The following is a 19,536-nucleotide window of genomic DNA, read 5'->3' on the forward strand; positions in this document are numbered from 1 at the left end:
GGACTACTATTCCAAGGTACAGTAGTGTAGGAGTTACATTACTGGACTAATGATCCAGGGTACAGTAGTGTAGGAGTTACGTTACTGGACTAATAATCCAGGGTACAGTTGTGTCGGAGTTATGTTACTGGACTAATAATCCACGGTACAGTAGTGTACGGGTTATGTTACTGGACTGATAATCCAGCGTACAGTAGTGTAGGAGTTACGTTACTGGACTAATAATCCAGGGTACAGTAGTGTAGGAGTTACGTTACTGGACTAATAATCCAGGGTACAGTAGTGTAGGAGTTACGTTACTGGACTGATAATCCAGCGTACAGTAGTGTAGGTGTTACGTTACTGGACTAATAATCCAGCGTACAGAAGTGTAGGAGTTACGTTACTTGACTGATAATCCAGCGTACAGTAGTGTAGGAGTTACGTTACCGACTGATAATCCAGGGTACAGTAGTATAAGGTTTACGTTACTGGACTAATAATCCAGGGTACAGTAGTATAAGGTTTACGTTACTGGACTAATAATCCAGGGCACAGTGGTGTAGCGGTTATGTTTCTGGACTAATAATCCTGGGCACAGTAGTGTAGGGGTTACGTTTCTGGACTAATAATCCTGGGTACAGTAGTGTATGGGTTACGTTACTGGACTAATAATCCATTGTACAGTAGTGTAGGAGTTACGTTACTGGACTAATAATCCAGGGTACAGTAGTATAGGGGTTACGTTACTGGACTAATAATCCAGGGTACAGTAGTGGAGGAGTTATGTTACTGGACTAATAATCCAGGGTACAGTAATGTAGGAGTTATGTTACTGGACTAATAATCCAGGGTACAGTAGTGTATGTGTTACGTTACTGGACTGATAATCCAGGGTACAGTAGTGTAGGGGTTACGTTACTGGACTAATAATCCAGGGTACAGTAGTGTAGGAGTTACATTACTGGACTGATAATCCAGCGTACAGTAGTATAGTAGTTACGTTACTGGACTGATAATCCAGGGTACAGTAGTGGAGGAGTTACGTTACTGGACTGATAATCCAGCGTACAGTAGTGTGTTTCCCCGCTACTCACTCGGTGCTCTCCCCTTACCATTCATGTTCCAGGTGAAGGTGTCTCGCAGTTTCTGCCCATCGATCTCCATGTCCAGCCGAATGGGCACCAGGAGCTCCGGCTGGGCTGCATTCTCGTGGATGACAGCTGGATCATGGTCATCGAAACTGCAGAAACCCAGTGAAGAGATTTTTTCATTAACTGTTCTTTTCAGGTGATTTGGACACCATTAGGTATGTCAGCATTAATTACCCATGCCTATTTGCCCCATGAGAGGGTGGCGGTGAGCTACCTTCTTAAACCGCTGCAGTCCATGTGGTGTAGGTACACCCACAGTGCTGTTAGGGAGGGAGTTCCAGGATTTTGTCCGTGTGGTTTAGGTACACCCACAGTGCTGTTAGGGAGGGAGTTCCAGGTTTTTGTCCCTGTGGTGTAGGTATGCTCACAGCGCTGTTAGGGAGGGCGTTCCAGGATTTTGTCCCTGTGGTGTCAGTACACCCACAGTGCTGTTAGGGAGGGAGTTCCAGGATTTTGACCCAGCGACAGTGAAATAAAGGCCGATATATTTCCAAGTCAGGATGGTGAGTGACTCGGAGGGGAACATCCAGATGGTGGTGTTCCCCATATGTCTGCTGCCCTTCTCAGTCTAGGTGGTAGATGTCGTGGGTTTGGAAGATGCTGTCGAAGGAGCCTTGGTGAATTCCTGCAGTGCATCTTGTAGATGGTACACACATTGCTGCTATTGTGCGTCGGTGGTGGAGGGAGTGAATGTTTGTGGATGGGGTGTCGATCAAGTTCGGCTGCTTTGTCCTGGATGGTGTTGAGCTTCTTGAATCTTGTGGGAGTTGCACTCATCCAGGCAAGTGGGGAGTATCCCATCATACTCCTGACTTGTGCCTTGTAGATGGTGGACAGGCTTTGGGGAGTCAGGAGGTGAGTTACTCAACGCAGGATTCCCAGCCTCTGACCTGCTCTTGTAACCACAGTATTTATATGGCTGGTCCAGTTCAGTTTCTGGTCAATGGTAACCCCCAGGATGTTGATAGTGGGGGATTCAGCGATGCTAATGCCATTGAGTGTCAAAGGGCGATGGCTAGATTCTCTCTTGTTGGAGATGGTCATCACTTGGCATCTTGTGTGGCCCAAATGTAACTTTCCACTTATTAGTCCCAGCCTGGATATTGTCCAGGTCTTGCTGGATAAAAGAGGGAGCGAGGTAGAGAAAGGAGTCGATGAGGTTGGTGAGGTGTGATCAGGTCGAGGGTGGTAATCACTGCCCATCCCTATTCCCCCTACACCCGCCCACCGCTCCACCCCATCCACGCACCCTCTGACACTGACACCCCCCCTGGACAGCCAGGCACAGGTGCAGGCTCCAGCTCAGGCCTGGCCGATGTTCTGTGCCGTGTGTGGTGGCCCAGGCCCCAGGTACTGAAAGGAGATGCCTCCAGTCGGCCTAATGACTGCCCGGTGGCACCATGCATGGGTGTACTGCCATCCCCCCCCAACTGGGACGCTTACACTTGCCCACACCACCCGCCACCAACCAAAGGTAGCATGTAGGGCATACCTGTTAATACCAGCACCCCAAGCCCCAACCACCAACCCCTCCACCCCCAGCGCTCCTTTGAAGCTCCTGCTTCCCTCTGTCCCAGCCCACCTGACTCACCACAGAGGGAAGACCCTCTTCTTGTCTCGTCCCATTCGGTTCCTGTTGATGGCAGTCGAGCAGGGTACTGCATCCAGGTGGTGCGAGCTGTTGGGCAGAGTGGGCACCCATTGGTTGCTCCGCTTGGATTTTGGTTCCCTGCAGTGGGGGGGTGGAATAGAGGATGAAAGAGTGAGAGAGAGAGAGAGAGAGCAGTAAGCAAGAAAGACAGACCAAACTGGCACTGATTCACTGAATGTATGGTTATGAATCCCGTTCATTATGTGTTTGTGTGCTGTGTAAGTTCAGTCGACGGACCTTGGAACTTTAAAGGGACAGGGTTTTACAATGCTGCTACATTGGTTCCTGCCTCTTAAAAAGGGCAAGACCCTATGGGAGTGTGTTGACAGGCCATCCATGTCAGTCCAAGGGTCAGTCAATTTAAGTCAGTCGTGTTTTGAGGAGCCTGTAGCTGAGAAGATTCATGCACACAGAGGGACACAATAGTAAAGGGGTGGCGATGGTGCAGTGGTATTGTTGCTGGACTAGTAATCCAGAGATGCAGGGTGATGCTCTGGGGACCTGGGTTCAAATCCCTGCCATCACATGGCAGATGGTGGGATTTAATAAAAACATCTGGAACTCTAATGATGACCATGGTCGATTGTCGTTAAAAACCTATCTGCTTCACTAATGCCCATATGGGAAATCTGTTCCCATATGATTCCAGACCCACAGCTAAGTGCTTGACTCCCAAATGCCCTCTGAAATGGCCTAGCAAGACACTCAGGTGCTACCAAGTCACAAAAAGGATGGACCACAAGGCATTGACCTGGGCACTGGAAACAACAACGGCAAACTCAGCCCTGTCAACCCTGCAAAGTCCCCCTTACTAACATCTGGGGGCTAGTGCCAAAATTGGGAGAGCTGTCTCACAGACTAGTCAAGCATCAGCCTGACATAGTCATCCTCACAGAATCATACCTTACAGATAATGACCCGGACACCAGCATCACCATCCCTGGGTATGTCCTGTCCCACCGGCTGGACAGATCCAGCAGAGGTGGGGACACAGTGATATACAGTCGGGAGGGAGTTACCCTGGGAGTCCTCAACATCGACTCCGGACCCCATGAAGTCTCATGTCATCAGGTCAAACATGGGCAAGGAAACCTCCTGCTGATTACCACGTACCGCCCTCCCTCAGCTGATGAATCAGGGCTTCCTCCATGTTGAACATCACTTGGAGGAAGCACTGAGGGTGGTAAGGGTGCAGAATGTACTCTGGGTGGGGGACTTCAATGTCCATCACCAAGAGTGACTCGGTAACACCACTACTGGCCGAGTCCTAAAGGACATAGCTGCTAGACTGGGTCTGCGGCAGGTGGTGAGGGAACCAACAAGAGGGAAAAAACATACTTGACCTCATCCTCACCAACCTGCCTGCTGCAGATGCATCTGTCCATGACAGTATCGGTAGCAGTGACCACCTCACAGTCACTGTGGAGACGAAGTCCCACCTTCACATTGAGGACACCCTCCATCGTGTTATGGGCACTATCACCGTGCTAAATGGGATAGATTTTGAACAGATCTAGCAACTCAAGACTGGGCATCTATGAGGCTCTGTGGGCCATCAGAATTGTACTCAAACACAATCTGTAACCTCATGGCCCAGCTTATCCCCCACTCTACCATTACCATCAAGACAGGGGATCAACCCTGGTTCAGTGAAGAGTGCAGGAGGACATGCCAGGAGCAGCACCAGGCACACCTAAAAATGAGGTGTCAACCTGGTGAAGCTATAACACAGGATTACTTGAGCACCAAGCAGCAAGTGATAGACAGAGCTAAGCGATCCCACAACCAACGGATCAGATCTAAGCTCTGCAGTCCTGCTACATCCAGTTGTGAATGGTGGTGGGCAATTAAACAACTCACTGGAGGAGGAGGCTCCACAAATATCCCCATTCTCAATGATGGGGGAGCCCAGCACATCAGTGCAAAAGATAAGGTGAAGCATTCACAACAATCTTCAGCCAGAAGTGACAAGTGGATGATCCATCTCGGCCTCCTCCGGAGGTCCCCAACATCACGGATGCCAGTCTTCAGCCAATTCGATTCACTCCACATGATATCAAGAAACAGCTGAAGGCACTGGATAATGCAAAGGCGATGGGTCCTGACAATCTTCTGGCAATAGTACTGAAGACTTGTGCTCCAGAATGTGCCATGCCTCTAGCCAAGCTGTTCCAGTACCGCTACAACACTGACATCTACCCAGTTGTGTGGAAAATTGCCCAGGTATGTCCTGTGCACAAAAAGCAGGACAAATCCAACCTGGCCAACTACCCCCCATCAGTCTACTCTCCATCATCAGTAAAGTAATGGAAGGGGTCATCAACAGTGCTATCAAGCGGCACTTGCTTAGCAATAACCTGCTCTCTGAGGCCCAGATAGGGTTCTGCCAGGGTCACTCAGCTCCTGACCTCATTACAGCCTTGGTTCAAACATGGACAAAAGAGCTGAACTCCTGAGGTGAGTTCCTCAGGTTAGTGTCCTCAACCCAACCATCTTCAGCTGCTTCATCAATGACCTTCCTTCCATCATAAGGTCAGAAGTGGGGATGTTCGCTGATGATTGCAAAATGTTCAGCACCATTTGTGACTCCTCAGATACTGAAGCAGCCCATGTCCAAATGCAGCAAGACCTGGACAATTTCCTGGCTCAGGGCTGACAAGTGGCAAGTAACATTCATTCCACACAAGTGTCAGGCAATGACCATCTCCAACAAGAGAGAATCTCACCATCGCCCCTTGATGATCAATGGCAATACCATCACTGAATCCCCCACTATCAACATCCTGGGGGTTACTATTGACCAGAAACTGAACTGGACTAGCCACACTTGGCCATAACTGTGGCTACAAGAGCAGGTCAGAGGCTGGGAATCCTGCGATGAGTAACTCTCCTCCTGACTCCCCAAAGCCTGTCCACCATCGACAAGTCAGGAGTGTGATGGGATACTCCCCACTTTCCTGGATGAGTGCAGCTCCCACAACACTCAAGAAGCTCGACACCATCCAGGACAAAGCAGCCCCGCTTGATCGACACCCCATCCACAAACATTCACTCCCTCTACCACTGATGCACAGTAGCAGCAGTGTGTGTACCATCTACAAGATGCACTGCAGGAATTCATCAAGGCTCCTTCGACAGCACCTTCCAAACCCATGACCACTGCCATCTGAAAAGACAAGGGCAGCAGACACATGGGGAACACCACCACCTGGAAGTTCCCCTCCAAGTCACTCACCATCCTGACTTGGAAATATAACGGCCTTTATTTCACTGTCACTGGGTCAAAATCCTGGAACTCCCTCCCTAACAGCACTGTGGGTGTACCTACACCACAGGGACAAAATCCTGGAACTCCCCCACTAACAGCGCTGTGGGTGTACCTACACCACATGGACACAATCCTGGAACTCCCTCCCTAACAGCACTGCGTGTGTACCTACACCACAGGGACAAACTCCTGGAACTCCCTCCCTAACAGCACTGCGTGTGTACCTACACCAAACGGACAAAATCCTGGAACTCCCTCCCTAACAGCGCTGTGGGTGTACCTACACCACAGGGACAAAATCCTGGAACTCCCTCCCTAACAGCGCTGTGGGTATACCTACACCACACGGACAAAATCCTGGAACTCCCTCCCTAACAGCACTGTGGGTGGACCTACACCACACGGACAAAATCCTGGATGTCCCTCCCTAACAGCGCGGTGGGTGTACCTACACCACATGGACAAAATCCTGGAACTCCCTCCCTAACATCACTGTGGGTGTACCTACACCACACGGACAAAATCCTGGAACTCCCTCCCTAACAGCACTGTGGGTGTACCTACACCACATGGACAAAATCCTGGAACTCCCTCCCTAACATCACTGTGGGTGTACCTACACCACACGGACAAAATCCTGGAACTCCCTCCCTAACAGCACGGTGGGTGTACCTGCACCACAGGGACTGCAGCGGTTCAATAAGGCAGCTCACCACCACCTTCTCAAGGGGCAATTAGGGATGGGAAATAAATGCTGCCCCAGCCAGCGAAGACCCATATCCCATGAATGAATAAAAAAAACAATGGGTCCCAGTTAAGTTAAATTGAAGAAAGAGCTGCAGTTAACCGACTGACTCCATACTGCGGTCATTGGGGCAAAGGAAGGTACCCCTTTGGAGGCAGTAGTGACTTTTGGAGAGAACTCTAGGACACATCTTCAAAGGTGGACATTAGAAACCCCTGTGAGAAAGATGAAGTTCCAGTGAGGTTGTTTGATTAACATCTGGGTAGGTTCCTGGGAAATCCATGGACTCTATCTTGGTTGCGTCTGTCATTTACTCTGTAGCATGATGTGTTGGACCACAGTTTGCCTGTTAATTCATATATACCTCATGTTAATTCTAAATGATAAATGGAGTAGATTGTTTTACTTTTCCAACTTTGTGCAGTGAGGTTTATTGTGTTTGTTCAAATCCCATGGACTTTATTCCAAAGCAAGTGTCTTTAAACTCAATCCTTATCTACTTTAAACAACCCATCACTGGTCCCTAACTGGGCCTTCTCCAATGTCCCGAGGTCTGGCCAAGTATCATAACAATGTGAGTTTGTCCACTTTGGCAGGAAGAGTGGAAAAGCAGAATATTATTTAAATGGAGAGAGATGTTGCAGTACCGAGGGATCTGGGTGTCCTTGTACATGAATGTCAGGATCAAACGCTTTGACAATTTTATATATTTTAATAGGATAACCTCTAATTCTTTTAAACTTGAGGGAATACAGGCCCATTCCACTCAATCTCTCCCCTCAGGTGGGGAGGGGGAGGACAGTGAGGAGTCGGCGGACAGCCTCAAAAACCCGATTTGAAACACGAACCACATGAGAAGAACCCACAAAGCTGACTATACCGGAGGTAGGTTGGAGGCTCCGTGCTGATTGAGATCGCCTTGTATTTCTCATCATTTCCTTCCAGAATCTCCTCCACTTCCGATGCACGTAACAAGGTGACATTAGTGGCCAGTGTCGTGTAGCCATGATCTTAAGAGATGTACAAACACACACACACATACACATGTGGTTAATTACTCGCTCTGTTCTCAAATGGAAGCGTTGAAACTGAATTACACGCACAGTGCAAATTGCGGGTGAGACTCTGTATGTCACAGTGGCAGCTCATGTACAGTCCGTGTGTCTCAGTATCAGCTCCGGTACTGTCCGTGTGTATGTCTCAATGTCAGCTCCTATACGGCCTGTGTGTGTGTGTGTGTGTGTGTGTCTCAGTGTCAGCTCCTGTACGGTCTGTGTGTGTGTGGCTCAGTGTCAGCTCCTGTACAGTCTGTGTGTGTGTCTCATTGTCAGCTCCTGTACGGTCTGTGTGTGTGTGTCAGTGTCAGCTCCTGTACAGTCTGTGTGTGTGTCTCAGTGTCAGCTCCTGTACAGTCTGTCTGTGTGTGCGTCAGTGTCAGCTCCTGTACAGTCTGTGTGTGTGTGTGTCAGTGTCAGCTCCTGTACAGTCTGTGTGTGTGTGTCAGTGTCAGCTCCTGTACAGTCTGTCTGTGTGTTCATCAGTGTCAGCTCCTGTACAGTCTGTGTGTGTGTGTCAGTGTCAGCTCCTGTACAGTCTGTATGTGTGTCTCAGTGTCAGCTCCTGTACAGTCTGTCTGTGTGTGTGTCTCAGTGTCAGCTCCTGTACAGTCTGTGTGTGTGTCTCATTGTCAGCTCCTGTACAGTCTGTGTGTGTCTCAGTGTCAGCTCCTGTACAGTCTGTGTGTGTGTGTGTCAGTGTCAGCTCCTGTACAGTCTGTGTGTGTGTGTCAGTGTCAGCTCCTGTACAGTCTGTGTGTGTGTGTGTCAGTGTCAGCTCCTGTACAGTCTGTGTGTGTGTCTCAGTGTCAGCTCCTGTACAGTCTGTGTGTGTGTGTGTCAGTGTCAGCTCCTGTACAGTCTGTGTGTGTGTCTCAGTGTCAGCTCCTGTACAGTCTGTCTATGTGTGTGTCAGTGTCAGTTCCTGTACAGTCCATGTGTGTATCTCAGTGTCAGTCCCTGTACAGTCTGTCTGTGTGTGCGTCAGTGTCAGCTCCTGGACAGCCAGTTACCCAACTCTCTATCCCCACCTGCTGGTCTCTCTGTCTCACTGCAATGGGTTACCCAGCCCTCTATCACCACCTTAGATAAAAACAAAAAAACTGCGGATGCTGGAAATCCAAAACAAAAACAGAATTACCTGGAAAAACTCAGCAGGTCTGGCAGCATCGGCGGAGAAGAAAAGAGTTGACATTTCGAGTCCTCATGACCCTTCGACAGAACTTGCGTTCGAGTCCAAGAAAGAGTTGAAATAGAAGCTGGTTTAAGGTGTGTGTGTGGGGGGCGGAGAGATAGAGAGACAAAGAGGTGGAGGGGGGGGTGGGGGTGTGTGGTTGTAGGGACAAACAAGCAGTGATAGCAGTGATCCTCCGCTATTTCCGCCAACTCCAGCATGATGCCACCACCAAACACATCTTCCCTTCACCCCCCTTATCGGCATTCCGTAGGGATCGCTCCCTCCGGGACACCCTGGTCCACTCCTCCATCACCCCCTACTCCTCAACCCCCTCCTATGGCACCACCCCATGCCCACGCAAAAAATGCAATACCTGCCCCTTCACTTCCTCTCTCCTCACCGTCCAAGGACCCAAACACTCCTTTCAAGTGAAGCAGCATTTCACTTGCATTTCCCCCAACTTAGTCTACTGCATCCGTTGCTCCCAATGTGGTCTCCTCTACATTGGAGAGACCAAACGTAAACTGGGCGACCGCTTTGCAGAACACCTGCGGTCTGTCCGTAAGAATGACCCAAACCTCCCTGTCGCTTGCCATTTCAACACTCCACCCTGCTCTATTGCCCACATGTCTGTCCTTGGCTTGCTGCATTGTTCCAGTGAAGCCCAACGCAAACTGGAGGAACAACACCTCATCTTCCGACTAGGCACTTTACAGCCTTCCGGACTGAATATTGAATTCAACAACTTTAGGTCGTAAGCTCCCTCCCCCATCCCCACCCCCTTTCTGTTTCCCCCTTCCCTTTTTTTTTCCAATAAATTATAAAGATTTTCCTTTTCCCACCTATTTCCATTATATATATATAAAAAAAACCCACTAGAGCTATACCTTGAGTGCCCTACCATCCATTCTTAATTAGCACATTTGTTTAGATAATATCACCAACTTTAACTTTAATACCTATGTGTTCTATTGTACTATTGTCGCTGACATCTTTTGATGATCTGCTTCTATCACTGCTTGTTTGTCCTTACAACCACACCACCCCCCCTCCACCTCTCTGTCTCTCTATCTCTCCGCCCCCCACACACACACCTTAAACCAGCTTATATTTCAACTCTTTCTTGGACTCGAACTCAAGTTCTGTCGAAGGGTCAAGAGGACTTGAAACGTCAACTCTTTTCTTGTCCGCCGATGCTGCCGGACCTGCTGAGTTTTTCCAGGTAATTCTGTTTTTGTTCTCTATCACCACCTGCTGGTCTCCATGTCTCACTGCACTGGGTTACCCAGCTCTCTATCACCATCTGCTGGTCTCCCTGTCTCACTGCAGTGGGTTACCCAGCTCTCTATCACCATCTGCTGGTCTCCCTGTCTCACTGCACTGGGTTACCCAGCTCTCTATCACCATCTGCTGGTCTCCCTGTCTCACTGCACTGGGTTACCATCCCCCGCTAATGAGCCTGTCAAGGGAGAGAGTAGCATGAAGGTCCAGTCCCTGGACTGTGTTCAGAGTAAAACTCCAATCCAGAGAGCCAGGGTAATGCTCTGGGGACCTTGGTTCAAATCCCACCATGGCAGAGGTGAAATCTGAATCCAATAAAAACCTTGAATTAAAATTCTGACGATGACCATGGAATGAACCATTGGCGATTGTTGTAAAAACCCATCTGGGTCACTAATGTCCCTAAGGGGAAGAAATCTACCCTCCTTACCCGGCCTGACCTACACAGCACCCTGTCCCTTCCTGTTTTTTTAACACAACTGAGGGGCTTTTTCAGAAATTTCAGAGGGCAGTTCAGAGTCAGCCAGGTGGTTGTGGGTCTGGAGTCACGTGTAGGTCAGATGGGGTAAGGACAGCAGATTTCCTTCCCTAAAGACCATGAGTTGGCTTTTCTTTCTTGACAATCTGGCGATCACCATGAGTAGTTTTTTTTTTAAATTCCAGATCTATTTATTAGCAGAATTTAAATTCCATTGTGCAGCTGCCATGAGTGGAATCTGATCTGCAGAGCATTATTCAGGCCTCTGGGCTACTAGTTTAGTAACTACCAGTCACCTATAGTTTCTGGGTTGAGAATATGTCTGAATGTGTGAGCGTGTGTGAGTGTGTGAGAGAGATATTGTGTTTATCCGTGTGTATGACCATGTCTGTGTGTGTGTCTAAAGAGTGTGTGTGTGTGTGTAGGTGTGTGTGTGAGCATGTGTTTCTGGGTGTGTGTGTACGTGTGTGTGAGCATGTGTGTGTGTGTGTGTGTGTGTGTGTGTGAGCATGTGTTTCTGTGTGTGTGTACGTGTGTGTGAGCATGTGTGTGTGTGTGTGTGTGTGAGCATGTGTGTCTGCGTGTATGTGTGCATGTGTGTGTGAGCATGTGTGTCTGTGTGTATGTGTGCATGTGTGTGTGTGTGAGCATGTGTGTCTGCATGTATGCGTGCGTGTGTGTGTGTGTCTGCGTGTATGTGTGCATGTGTGTGTGAGCATGTGTGTCTGTGTGTATGTGTGCATGTGTGTGTGTGTGTGAGCATGTGTGTCTGCATGTATGCGTGCGTGTGTGTGTGTGTGTCTGCGTGTATGTGTGCGTGTGTGTGAGCATGTGTGTCTGTGTGTATGTATGCATGTGTGTGTGAGCATGTGTGTCTGCATGTATGTGTGCGTGTATGTGTGCGTGTGTGTGGGCGTGTGTGTGTGTCTGTGTGTATGTGTGCATGCGTGCGTGAGCATGTGTGTCTGCATGTATGTGTACATGTGTGTGTGAGCATGTGTGTCTGTGTGTATGTGTGCGTGTGTGTGTGAGCATGTGTGTCTGTGTGTATGTGTGTGTGAGCATGTGTGTCTGCATGTATGTGTGCATGTGTGTGTGAGCATGTGTGTCTGCGTGTAAGTGTGCGTGTGTGTGTGAGCATGTGTGTCTGTGTGTATGTATGCGATTGTGTGTGAACGTGTGTGTCTGTGTGTATGTATGCATGTGTGTGTGAGCATGTGTGTCTGCATGTATGTGTGTGTGTATGTGTGTGTGTGTGTGTCTGCGTGTATGGGTGCGTGTGTGTGTGCGTGTGTGTGAGCGTGTGTGTCTGTGTGGATGTGTGCATGTGTGAGCATGTGTGTCTGCGTATATGTGTGCGTGTGTGTGCGTGTGTGTGAGTGTGTGTCTGCATGTATGTGTGCGTGTGTGTGAGCATGTGTGTCTGTATGTATGTGTGTGTGAGCATGTGTGTCTGCATGTATGTGTGCATGTGTGTGTGACCATGTGTGTCTGCGTGTATGTGTGCGTGTGTGAGCGTGTGTGTCTGCATGTATGTGTGCGTGTATGTGTGAGCATGTGTGTCTGTGTGTATGTGTGTGAGCATGTGTTTCTGCATGTATGTGTGCATGTGTGTGTGAGCATGTGTGTCTGCGTGTATGTGTGCGTGTGTGTGTGAGCATGTGTGTCTGTGTGTATGTATGCGATTGTGTGTGAGCATGTGTCTGCGTGTATGTGTGCATGTGTGTGTGAGCATGTGTGTCTGCATGTATGTGTGTGTGTATGTGTGCGTGTGTGTGCATGTATGTGTGTCTGCGTGTAAGTGTGTGTGTGTGTGTGAGCATGTGTCTGCGTGTATGTGTGCATGTGTGTGTGAGCATGTGTGTCTGCATGTATGTGTACATGTGTGTGTGAGCATGTGTGTCTGTGTGTATGTGTGCGTGTGTGTGTGAGCATGTGTGTCTGCGTGTATGTGTGCGTGTGTGTGTGAGCATGTGTGTCTGTGTGTATGTATGCGATTGTGTGTGAGCGTGTGTGTCTGTGTGTATGTATGCATGTGTGTGTGAGCATGTGTGTCTGCATGTATGTGTGTGTATGTGTGTGTGTGTGTGCGTGTGTGTCTGCGTGTATGTGTGCGTGTGTGTGTGAGCATGTGTGTCTGCGTGTATGTGTGCGTGTGTGTGTGAGCATGTGTGTCTGTGTGTATGTATGCGATTGTGTGTGAGCGTGTGTGTCTGTGTGTATGTATGCATGTGTGTGTGAGCATGTGTGTCTGCATGTATGTGTGTGTATGTGTGTGTGTGTGTGCGTGTGTGTCTGCGTGTATGTGTGCGTGTGTGTGTGAGCATGTGTCTGCGTGTATGTGTGCGTGTGTGTGTGAGCGTGTGTGTCTGTGTGTATGTGTGCGTGTGTGTGAGCATGTGTGTCTGTGTGTATGTATACATGTGTGTGTGAGCATGTGTGTCTGCATGTATGTGTGCGTATATGTGTGCGTGTGTGTGGGCGTGTGTGTGTGTCTGTGTGTATGTGTGCATGCGTGTGTGAGCATGTGTGTCTGCATGTATGTGTACATGTGTGTGTGAGCATGTGTGTCGGTGTGTATGTGTGCGTGTGTGTGTGAGCATGTGTGTCTGTGTGTATGTGTGTGTGAGCATGTGTGTCTGCATGTATGTGTGCATGTGTGTGTGAGCATGTGTGTCTGCGTGTAAGTGTGCATGTGTGTGTGAGCATGTGTGTCTGTGTGTATGTATGCGATTGTGTGTGAACGTGTGTGTCTGTGTGTATGTATGCATGTGTGTGTGAGCATGTGTGTCTGCATGTATGTGTGTGTGTATGTGTGTGTGTGTGTGTGTCTGCGTGTATGTGTGCGTGTGTGTGTGCGTGTGTGTGAGCGTGTGTGTCTGTATGTGTGCATGTGTGAGCATGTGTGTCTGCGTATATGTGTGCGTGTGTGTGCGTGTGTGTGAGAGTGTGTGTCTGCATGTATGTGTGCGTGTGTGTGAGCATGTGTGTCTGTATGTATGTGTGTGTGAACATGTGTGTCTGCATGTATGTGTGCATGTGTGTGTGAGCATGTGTGTCTGCGTGTATGTGTGCGTGTGTGAGCGTGTGTGTCTGCATGTATGTGTGCGTGTATGTGTGAGCATGTGTGTCTGTGTGTATGTGTGTGAGCATGTGTTTCTGCATGTATGTGTGCATGTGTGTGTGAGCATGTGTGTCTGCGTGTATGTGTGCGTGTGTGTGTGAGCATGTGTGTCTGTGTGTATGTATGCGATTGTGTGTGAGCATGTGTCTGCGTGTATGTGTGCATGTGTGTGTGAGCATGTGTGTCTGCATGTATGTGTGTGTGTATGTGTGCGTGTGTGTGCATGTATGTGTGTCTGCGTGTATGTGTGTGTGTGTGTGTGAGCATGTGTCTGCGTGTATGTGTGCATGTGTGTGTGAGCATGTGTGTCTGCATGTATGTGTACATGTGTGTGTGAGCATGTGTGTCTGTGTGTATGTGTGCGTGTGTGTGTGAGCATGTGTGTCTGCGTGTATGTGTGCGTGTGTGTGTGAGCATGTGTGTCTGTGTGTATGTATGCGATTGTGTGTGAGCGTGTGTGTCTGTGTGTATGTATGCATGTGTGTGTGAGCATGTGTGTCTGCATGTATGTGTGTGTGTATGTGTGTGTGTGTGTGTGTGCGTGTGTGTGTCTGCGTGTATGTGTGCGTGTGTGTGTGAGCATGTGTCTGCGTGTATGTGTGCGTGTGTGTGTGAGCGTGTGTGTCTGTGTGTATGTGTGCATGTGTGAGCATGTGTGTCTGCGTATATGTCTGCATGTATGTGTGCGTGTGTCTGCGTGTATGTGCGTGTGTGTGTGAGTGCGTGTGTCTGGATGTATGTGTGCGTGTGTGTGTGAGCATGTGTGTCTGTGTGTATGTGTATGTGAGCATGTGTGTCTGCATGTATGTGTGCATGTGTGTGTGAGCATGTGTGTCTGTGTGTATGTGTGTGTGAGCATGTGTGTCTGCATGTATGTGTGCATGTGTGTGTGAGCATGTGTGTCTGCGTGTATGTGTGCGTGTGTGTGTGTTTGTGTGTCTGCATGTATGTGTGCGTGTATGTGTGAGCATGTGTGTCTGTGTGTATGTGTGTGTGAGCATGTGTGTCTGCATGTATGTGTGCATGTGTGTGTGAGCATGTGTGTCTGTGTGTATATGTGCGTGTGTGTGTGAGCATGTGTGTCTGCGTGTATGTATGCGATTGTGTGTGAGCTTGTGTGTCTGTGTGTATGTATGCATGTGTGTGTGAGCATGTGTGTCTGCATGTATGTGTGTGTGTATGTGTGCATGTGTGTGCGTGTGTGTGTGTGTCTGCGTGTATGTGTGCGTGTGTGTGTGAGCGTGTGTCTGCGTGTATGTGTGCATGTGTGAGCATGTGTGTCTGCGTATATGTGTGCGTGTATGTGTGCGTGTGTGTGCGTGTGTGTGTGTGTGTGAGCATGTGTGTCTGTGTGTATGTATTTGTGTGTGTGTGAGCGTGTGTGTCTGCGTGTATGTGTGTATCTGTGTGTGAGCATGTGTTTCTGTGTGTGTGTGGGTGTGTGTGAGCATGTGTGTCTGCGTGTATGTGTGAGTGTGTGAGCGTGTGTGTCTGCATATATGTGTGCGTGTGTGTGAGTGTGTGTCTGCGTGTATGTGTGCATTTGTGTGTGTCTGTGTTTATGTATGCGTGTGTGTGTGAGCATGTGTGTCTGTGTGTATGTGTGTGTGAGCATGTGTGTCTGTGTGTATGTGTGTGTGTGAGCATGTGTATCTCCGTGTATGTGTGCGTGTGTGTGAGCATGTGTGTCTGTGTGTATATGTGTGTGTGTGTCTGTGTGTATGTGTGCGTGTGTGTGAGCATGTGTGTCTGTGTGTATGTGTGCGTGTGTGTGTGTGTGTGTCTGTGTGTATGTGTGCGTGTGTGTGAGCATCTGTGTCTGTGTGTATGTATGCGTGTGTGTGTGAGCATGTGTGTCTGTGTGTATGTATGCGTGTGTGTGTGAGCATGTGTGTCTGCATGTATGTGAGTGTGCGTCTGTGAATGGGTGTGTCTGCGTGTATGTGTGCGTGTGTGTGAGCATGTGTGTTTGCATGTATGTGTGTGTGTATGTGAGCATTTGTGTCTGCGTGTATGTGTGCGTGTGTGTGAGAATGTGTGTCTGCGTGTATGTGTGTGTGTGAGCATGTGTGTCTGTGTGTATGTGAGCGTGTGTGTGTGAGTGTGTGTGTCTGCGTGTATGTGTGCATCTGTGTGAGCATGTGTGTCTGTGTGTAAGTGAGCGTGTGTGTGTGAGCATGTGTGTCTGTGTGAATGTGTGCGTGTGTATGTGAGCATGTGTGTCTGCGTGTATGTGTGCATGTGTGTGAGCATGTGTGTCTGTGTGAATGTGTGCGTGTGTGTGAGCATGTGTGTCTACGTGTGTGCGTGCGTGTGTGTGTGTGTGTCTGCGTGTATGTGTGCGTGTGTGGGTGAGCATGTGTGTCTGTGTGAATGTGTGAGTGTGTGTGTGTGTCTGCGTGTATGTGTGCGTGTGTGTGTGAGCATGTGTGTCTGTGTGAATGTGTGCGTGTGTGTGTGAGCATGTGTGTCTCTGTGTTTGTGCGCATGTGTGTGTGAGCATGTGTGTATGTGTGTCTGCGTGTATGTGTGAGTGTGTGTGAGCATGTGTGTCTGTGTGTATGTATGCATGTGTGTGTGAGCATGTGTGTCGGTGTGTATGTGTGCGTGTGTGTGTGAGCATGTGTGTCTGTGTGTATGTGTGTGTGTGAGCATGTGTGTCTGTGTGTATGTGTGCATGTGTGTGTGAGCATGTGTGTCTGCGTGTGAGTGTGCGTGTGTGTGTGAGCATGTGTGTCTGTGTGTATGTATGCGATTGTGTGTGAACGTGTGTGTCTGTGTGTATGTATGCATGTGTGTGTGAGCATGTGTGTCTGCATGTATGTGTGTGTGTATGTGTGTGTGTGTGTATGTGTGTCTGCGTGTATGTGTGCGGTGTGTGTGCATGTGTGTGTGAGCGTGTGTGTCTGTGTGTATGTGTGCATGTGTGAGCATGTGTGTCTGCGTCTATGTGTGCGTGTGTGTGCGTGTGTGTGAGAGTGTGTGTCTGCATGTATGTGTGCGTGTGTGTGAGCATGTGTGTCTGTGTGCATGTGTGTGTGAGCATGTGTGTCTGCGTGTATGTGTGCGTGTGTGAGCGTGTGTGTCTGCATGTATGTGTGCGTGTATGTGTGAGCATGTGTGTCTGTGTGTATGTGTGTGAGCATGTGTTTCTGCATGTATGTGTGCATGTGTGTGTGAGCATGTGTGTCTGCGTGTATGTGTGCGTGTGTGTGTGAGCATGTGTGTCTGTGTGTATGTATGCGATTGTGTGTAAGCTTGTGTCTGTGTGTATGTATGCATGTGTGTGTGGGCATGTGTGTCTGCATGTATGTGTGCATGTGTGTGAGCATTTGTGTCTGCGTGTATGTGTGCATGTGTGTCTGCGTGTATGTGTGCGTGAGTGTGTGCGTGAGTGTGTGAGCGTGTGTGTCTGCGTGTATGTGTGCATGTGTGAGCATGTGTGTCTGCATGTGTGTCTGCGTGTACGTGTGCATGTGTCAGCGTGTGTGTGTGCGTGTGTGAGCATGTGTGTCTGCATGTGTGTCTGCGTGTACATGTGCGTGTGTCTGCGTGTGTGTGCGCGTATGTGAGCATAAGTGTCTGTGTGTATGTATGTGTGTGTGTGAGTGTGTGTGCGTGTATGTGTGAGTGTGTTTGAGCATGTGTGTCTGCGTGTATGTATGCGTGTGTGTGAGCAAGTGTGTCTGTGTGTATGTGTGCGTGTGTGTGTGTCTCTGCGTGTATGTGTGCGTGTGTGTGAGCATGTGTGTCTGCGTGTATGTGTGCATGTGTGTGAGCATGTGTGTCTGCGTGTATGTGTGCATGTGTGTCTGCGTGTATGTGTGCGTGAGTGTGTGTGTGAGTGTGTGAGCGTGTGTGTCTGCGTGTATGTGTGCATGTGTGAGCATGTGTGTCTGCATGTGTGTCTGCGTGTACGTGTGCATGTGTCAGCGTGTGTGTGTGCGTGTGTGAGCATGTGTGTGTGCATGTGTGTCTTCGTGTACATGTGCGTGTGTCTGCGTGTGTGTGCGCGTATGTGAGCATGAGTGTCTGTGTGTGTGTGACTGTGTGTGCGTGTATGTGTGAGTGTGTTTGAGCATGTGTGTCTGCATGTATGTATGCGTGTGTGTGTGAGCATGTGTGTCTGTGTGTATGTGTGTGTGTGTGTGAGCATGTGTATCTCCGTGTATGTGTGCGTGTGTGTGAGCATGTGTGTCTGCGTGTGTGTGTGTCTGTGTCTATGTGTGTGTGTGTGTGAGCATGTATGTGTGTGTGTGTGTGTGAGCATGTGTGTCTGCATGTGTGTCTGCGTGTACATGTGCGTGTGTCTGCGTGTGTGTGCGCGTATGTGAGCATGAGTGTCTGTGTGTATGTATGTGTGTGTGTGAGTGTGTGTGCGTGTATGTGTGTGTGTTTGAGCATGTGTGTCTGCGTGTATGTATGCGTGTGTGTGAGCAAGTGTGTCTGTGTGTAAGTGTGCGTGTGTGTGTGTCTGCGTGTATGTGTGCGTGTGTGTGAGCATGTGTGTCTGCGTGTATGTGTGCAATTATGTGTGAGTGTGTGCCTTTGTGAATGTGTGCGTGTGTGTGAGCATGTGTGTGTATGTGTGCGTGAGCATGTGTGTCTGCGTGTATGTGTGTGTGTGTGAGCATGTGTGTCTGAATGTATGTGTGTGTGTGTGAGCATGTGTGTCTGCGTGTATGTGTGCATGTGTGTGTGAGCATGTGTGTCTGTGTGAATGTGTGCGTGAGCATGTGTGTCTGCGTGTATGGGTGCGTGTGTGTGAGCAAGTGTGTCTGTGTGTATGTGTGCGTGTGTGTGTGTCTGCGTGTATGTGTGCGTGTGTGAGCATGTGTGTCTGTGTGTATGTATGCGTGTGTGTGTGTGTGTCTGTGTGTATGTGTGCGTGTGTGTGAGCATGTGTGTCTGTGTGTATGTATGTGTGTGTGTGTGAGCATGTGTGTCTGTGTGTATGTATGCGTGTGTGTATGTGTGTGTCTGTGTGTATGTGTGCGTGTGTGTGAGCATGTGTGTCTGTGTGTATGTATGCGTGTGTGTGTGAGCATGTGTGTCTGTGTGTATTTATGCGTGTGTGTGTGAGCATGTGTGCCTGCGTGTATGTATGCGTGTGTGTGAGCAAGTGTGTCTGTGTGTATGTGTGCGTGTGTGTGTGTCTGCGTGTATGTGTGCGTGTGTGAGCATGTGTGTCTGTGTGTATGTATGCGTGTGTGTGTGTGTGTCTGTGTGTATGTGTGCATGTGTGTGAGCATGTGTGTCTGTGTGTATGTATGCGTGTGTGTGTGAGCATGTGTGTCTGCATGTATGTATGCGTGTGTGTGTGTGTGTCTGTGTGTATGTGTGCGTGTGTGTGAGCATGTGTGTCTGTGTGCATGTATGCGTGTGTGTGCGCGTATGTGAGCATGAGTGTCTGTGTGTATGTATGTGTGTGTGTGAGTGTGTGTGCATGTATGTGTGAGTGTGTTTGAGCATGTGTGTCTGCGTGTATGTATGCGTGTGTGTGAGCAAGTGTGTCTGTGTGTATGTGTGCGTGTGTGTGTCTGCGTGTAGGTGTGCGTGTGTGTGAGCATATGTGTCTGTGTGTATGTGTGCAATTATGTGTGAGTGTGTGCCTTTGTGAATGT

At 49.1% G+C, this 19,536-nt stretch overlaps 1 protein-coding gene across 1 annotated transcript in view; it reads right to left on the reverse strand.

Annotated features, from left to right (window-relative positions):
- The window catches only part of LOC121269325 (SWI/SNF-related matrix-associated actin-dependent regulator of chromatin subfamily B member 1-like), a 274,005-nt gene that overhangs the window by 124,957 nt on the left and 129,512 nt on the right, over positions 1 to 19,536 (reverse strand). The window contains exons 3-5 of the mRNA XM_041173878.1: positions 7,678 to 7,807; positions 2,725 to 2,862; positions 1,095 to 1,222 (exon numbers count right to left, since the gene is read on the reverse strand). Of these exons, the coding sequence (XP_041029812.1) occupies positions 1,095 to 1,222; positions 2,725 to 2,862; positions 7,678 to 7,807 (396 nt within the window). The remainder of the gene's footprint in view (positions 1 to 1,094; positions 1,223 to 2,724; positions 2,863 to 7,677; positions 7,808 to 19,536) is intronic.

Source organism: Carcharodon carcharias, chromosome 24 (assembly GCF_017639515.1).
Source record: "Carcharodon carcharias isolate sCarCar2 chromosome 24, sCarCar2.pri, whole genome shotgun sequence".
Classification (NCBI taxonomy): Eukaryota; Metazoa; Chordata; class Chondrichthyes; order Lamniformes; family Lamnidae; genus Carcharodon; species Carcharodon carcharias.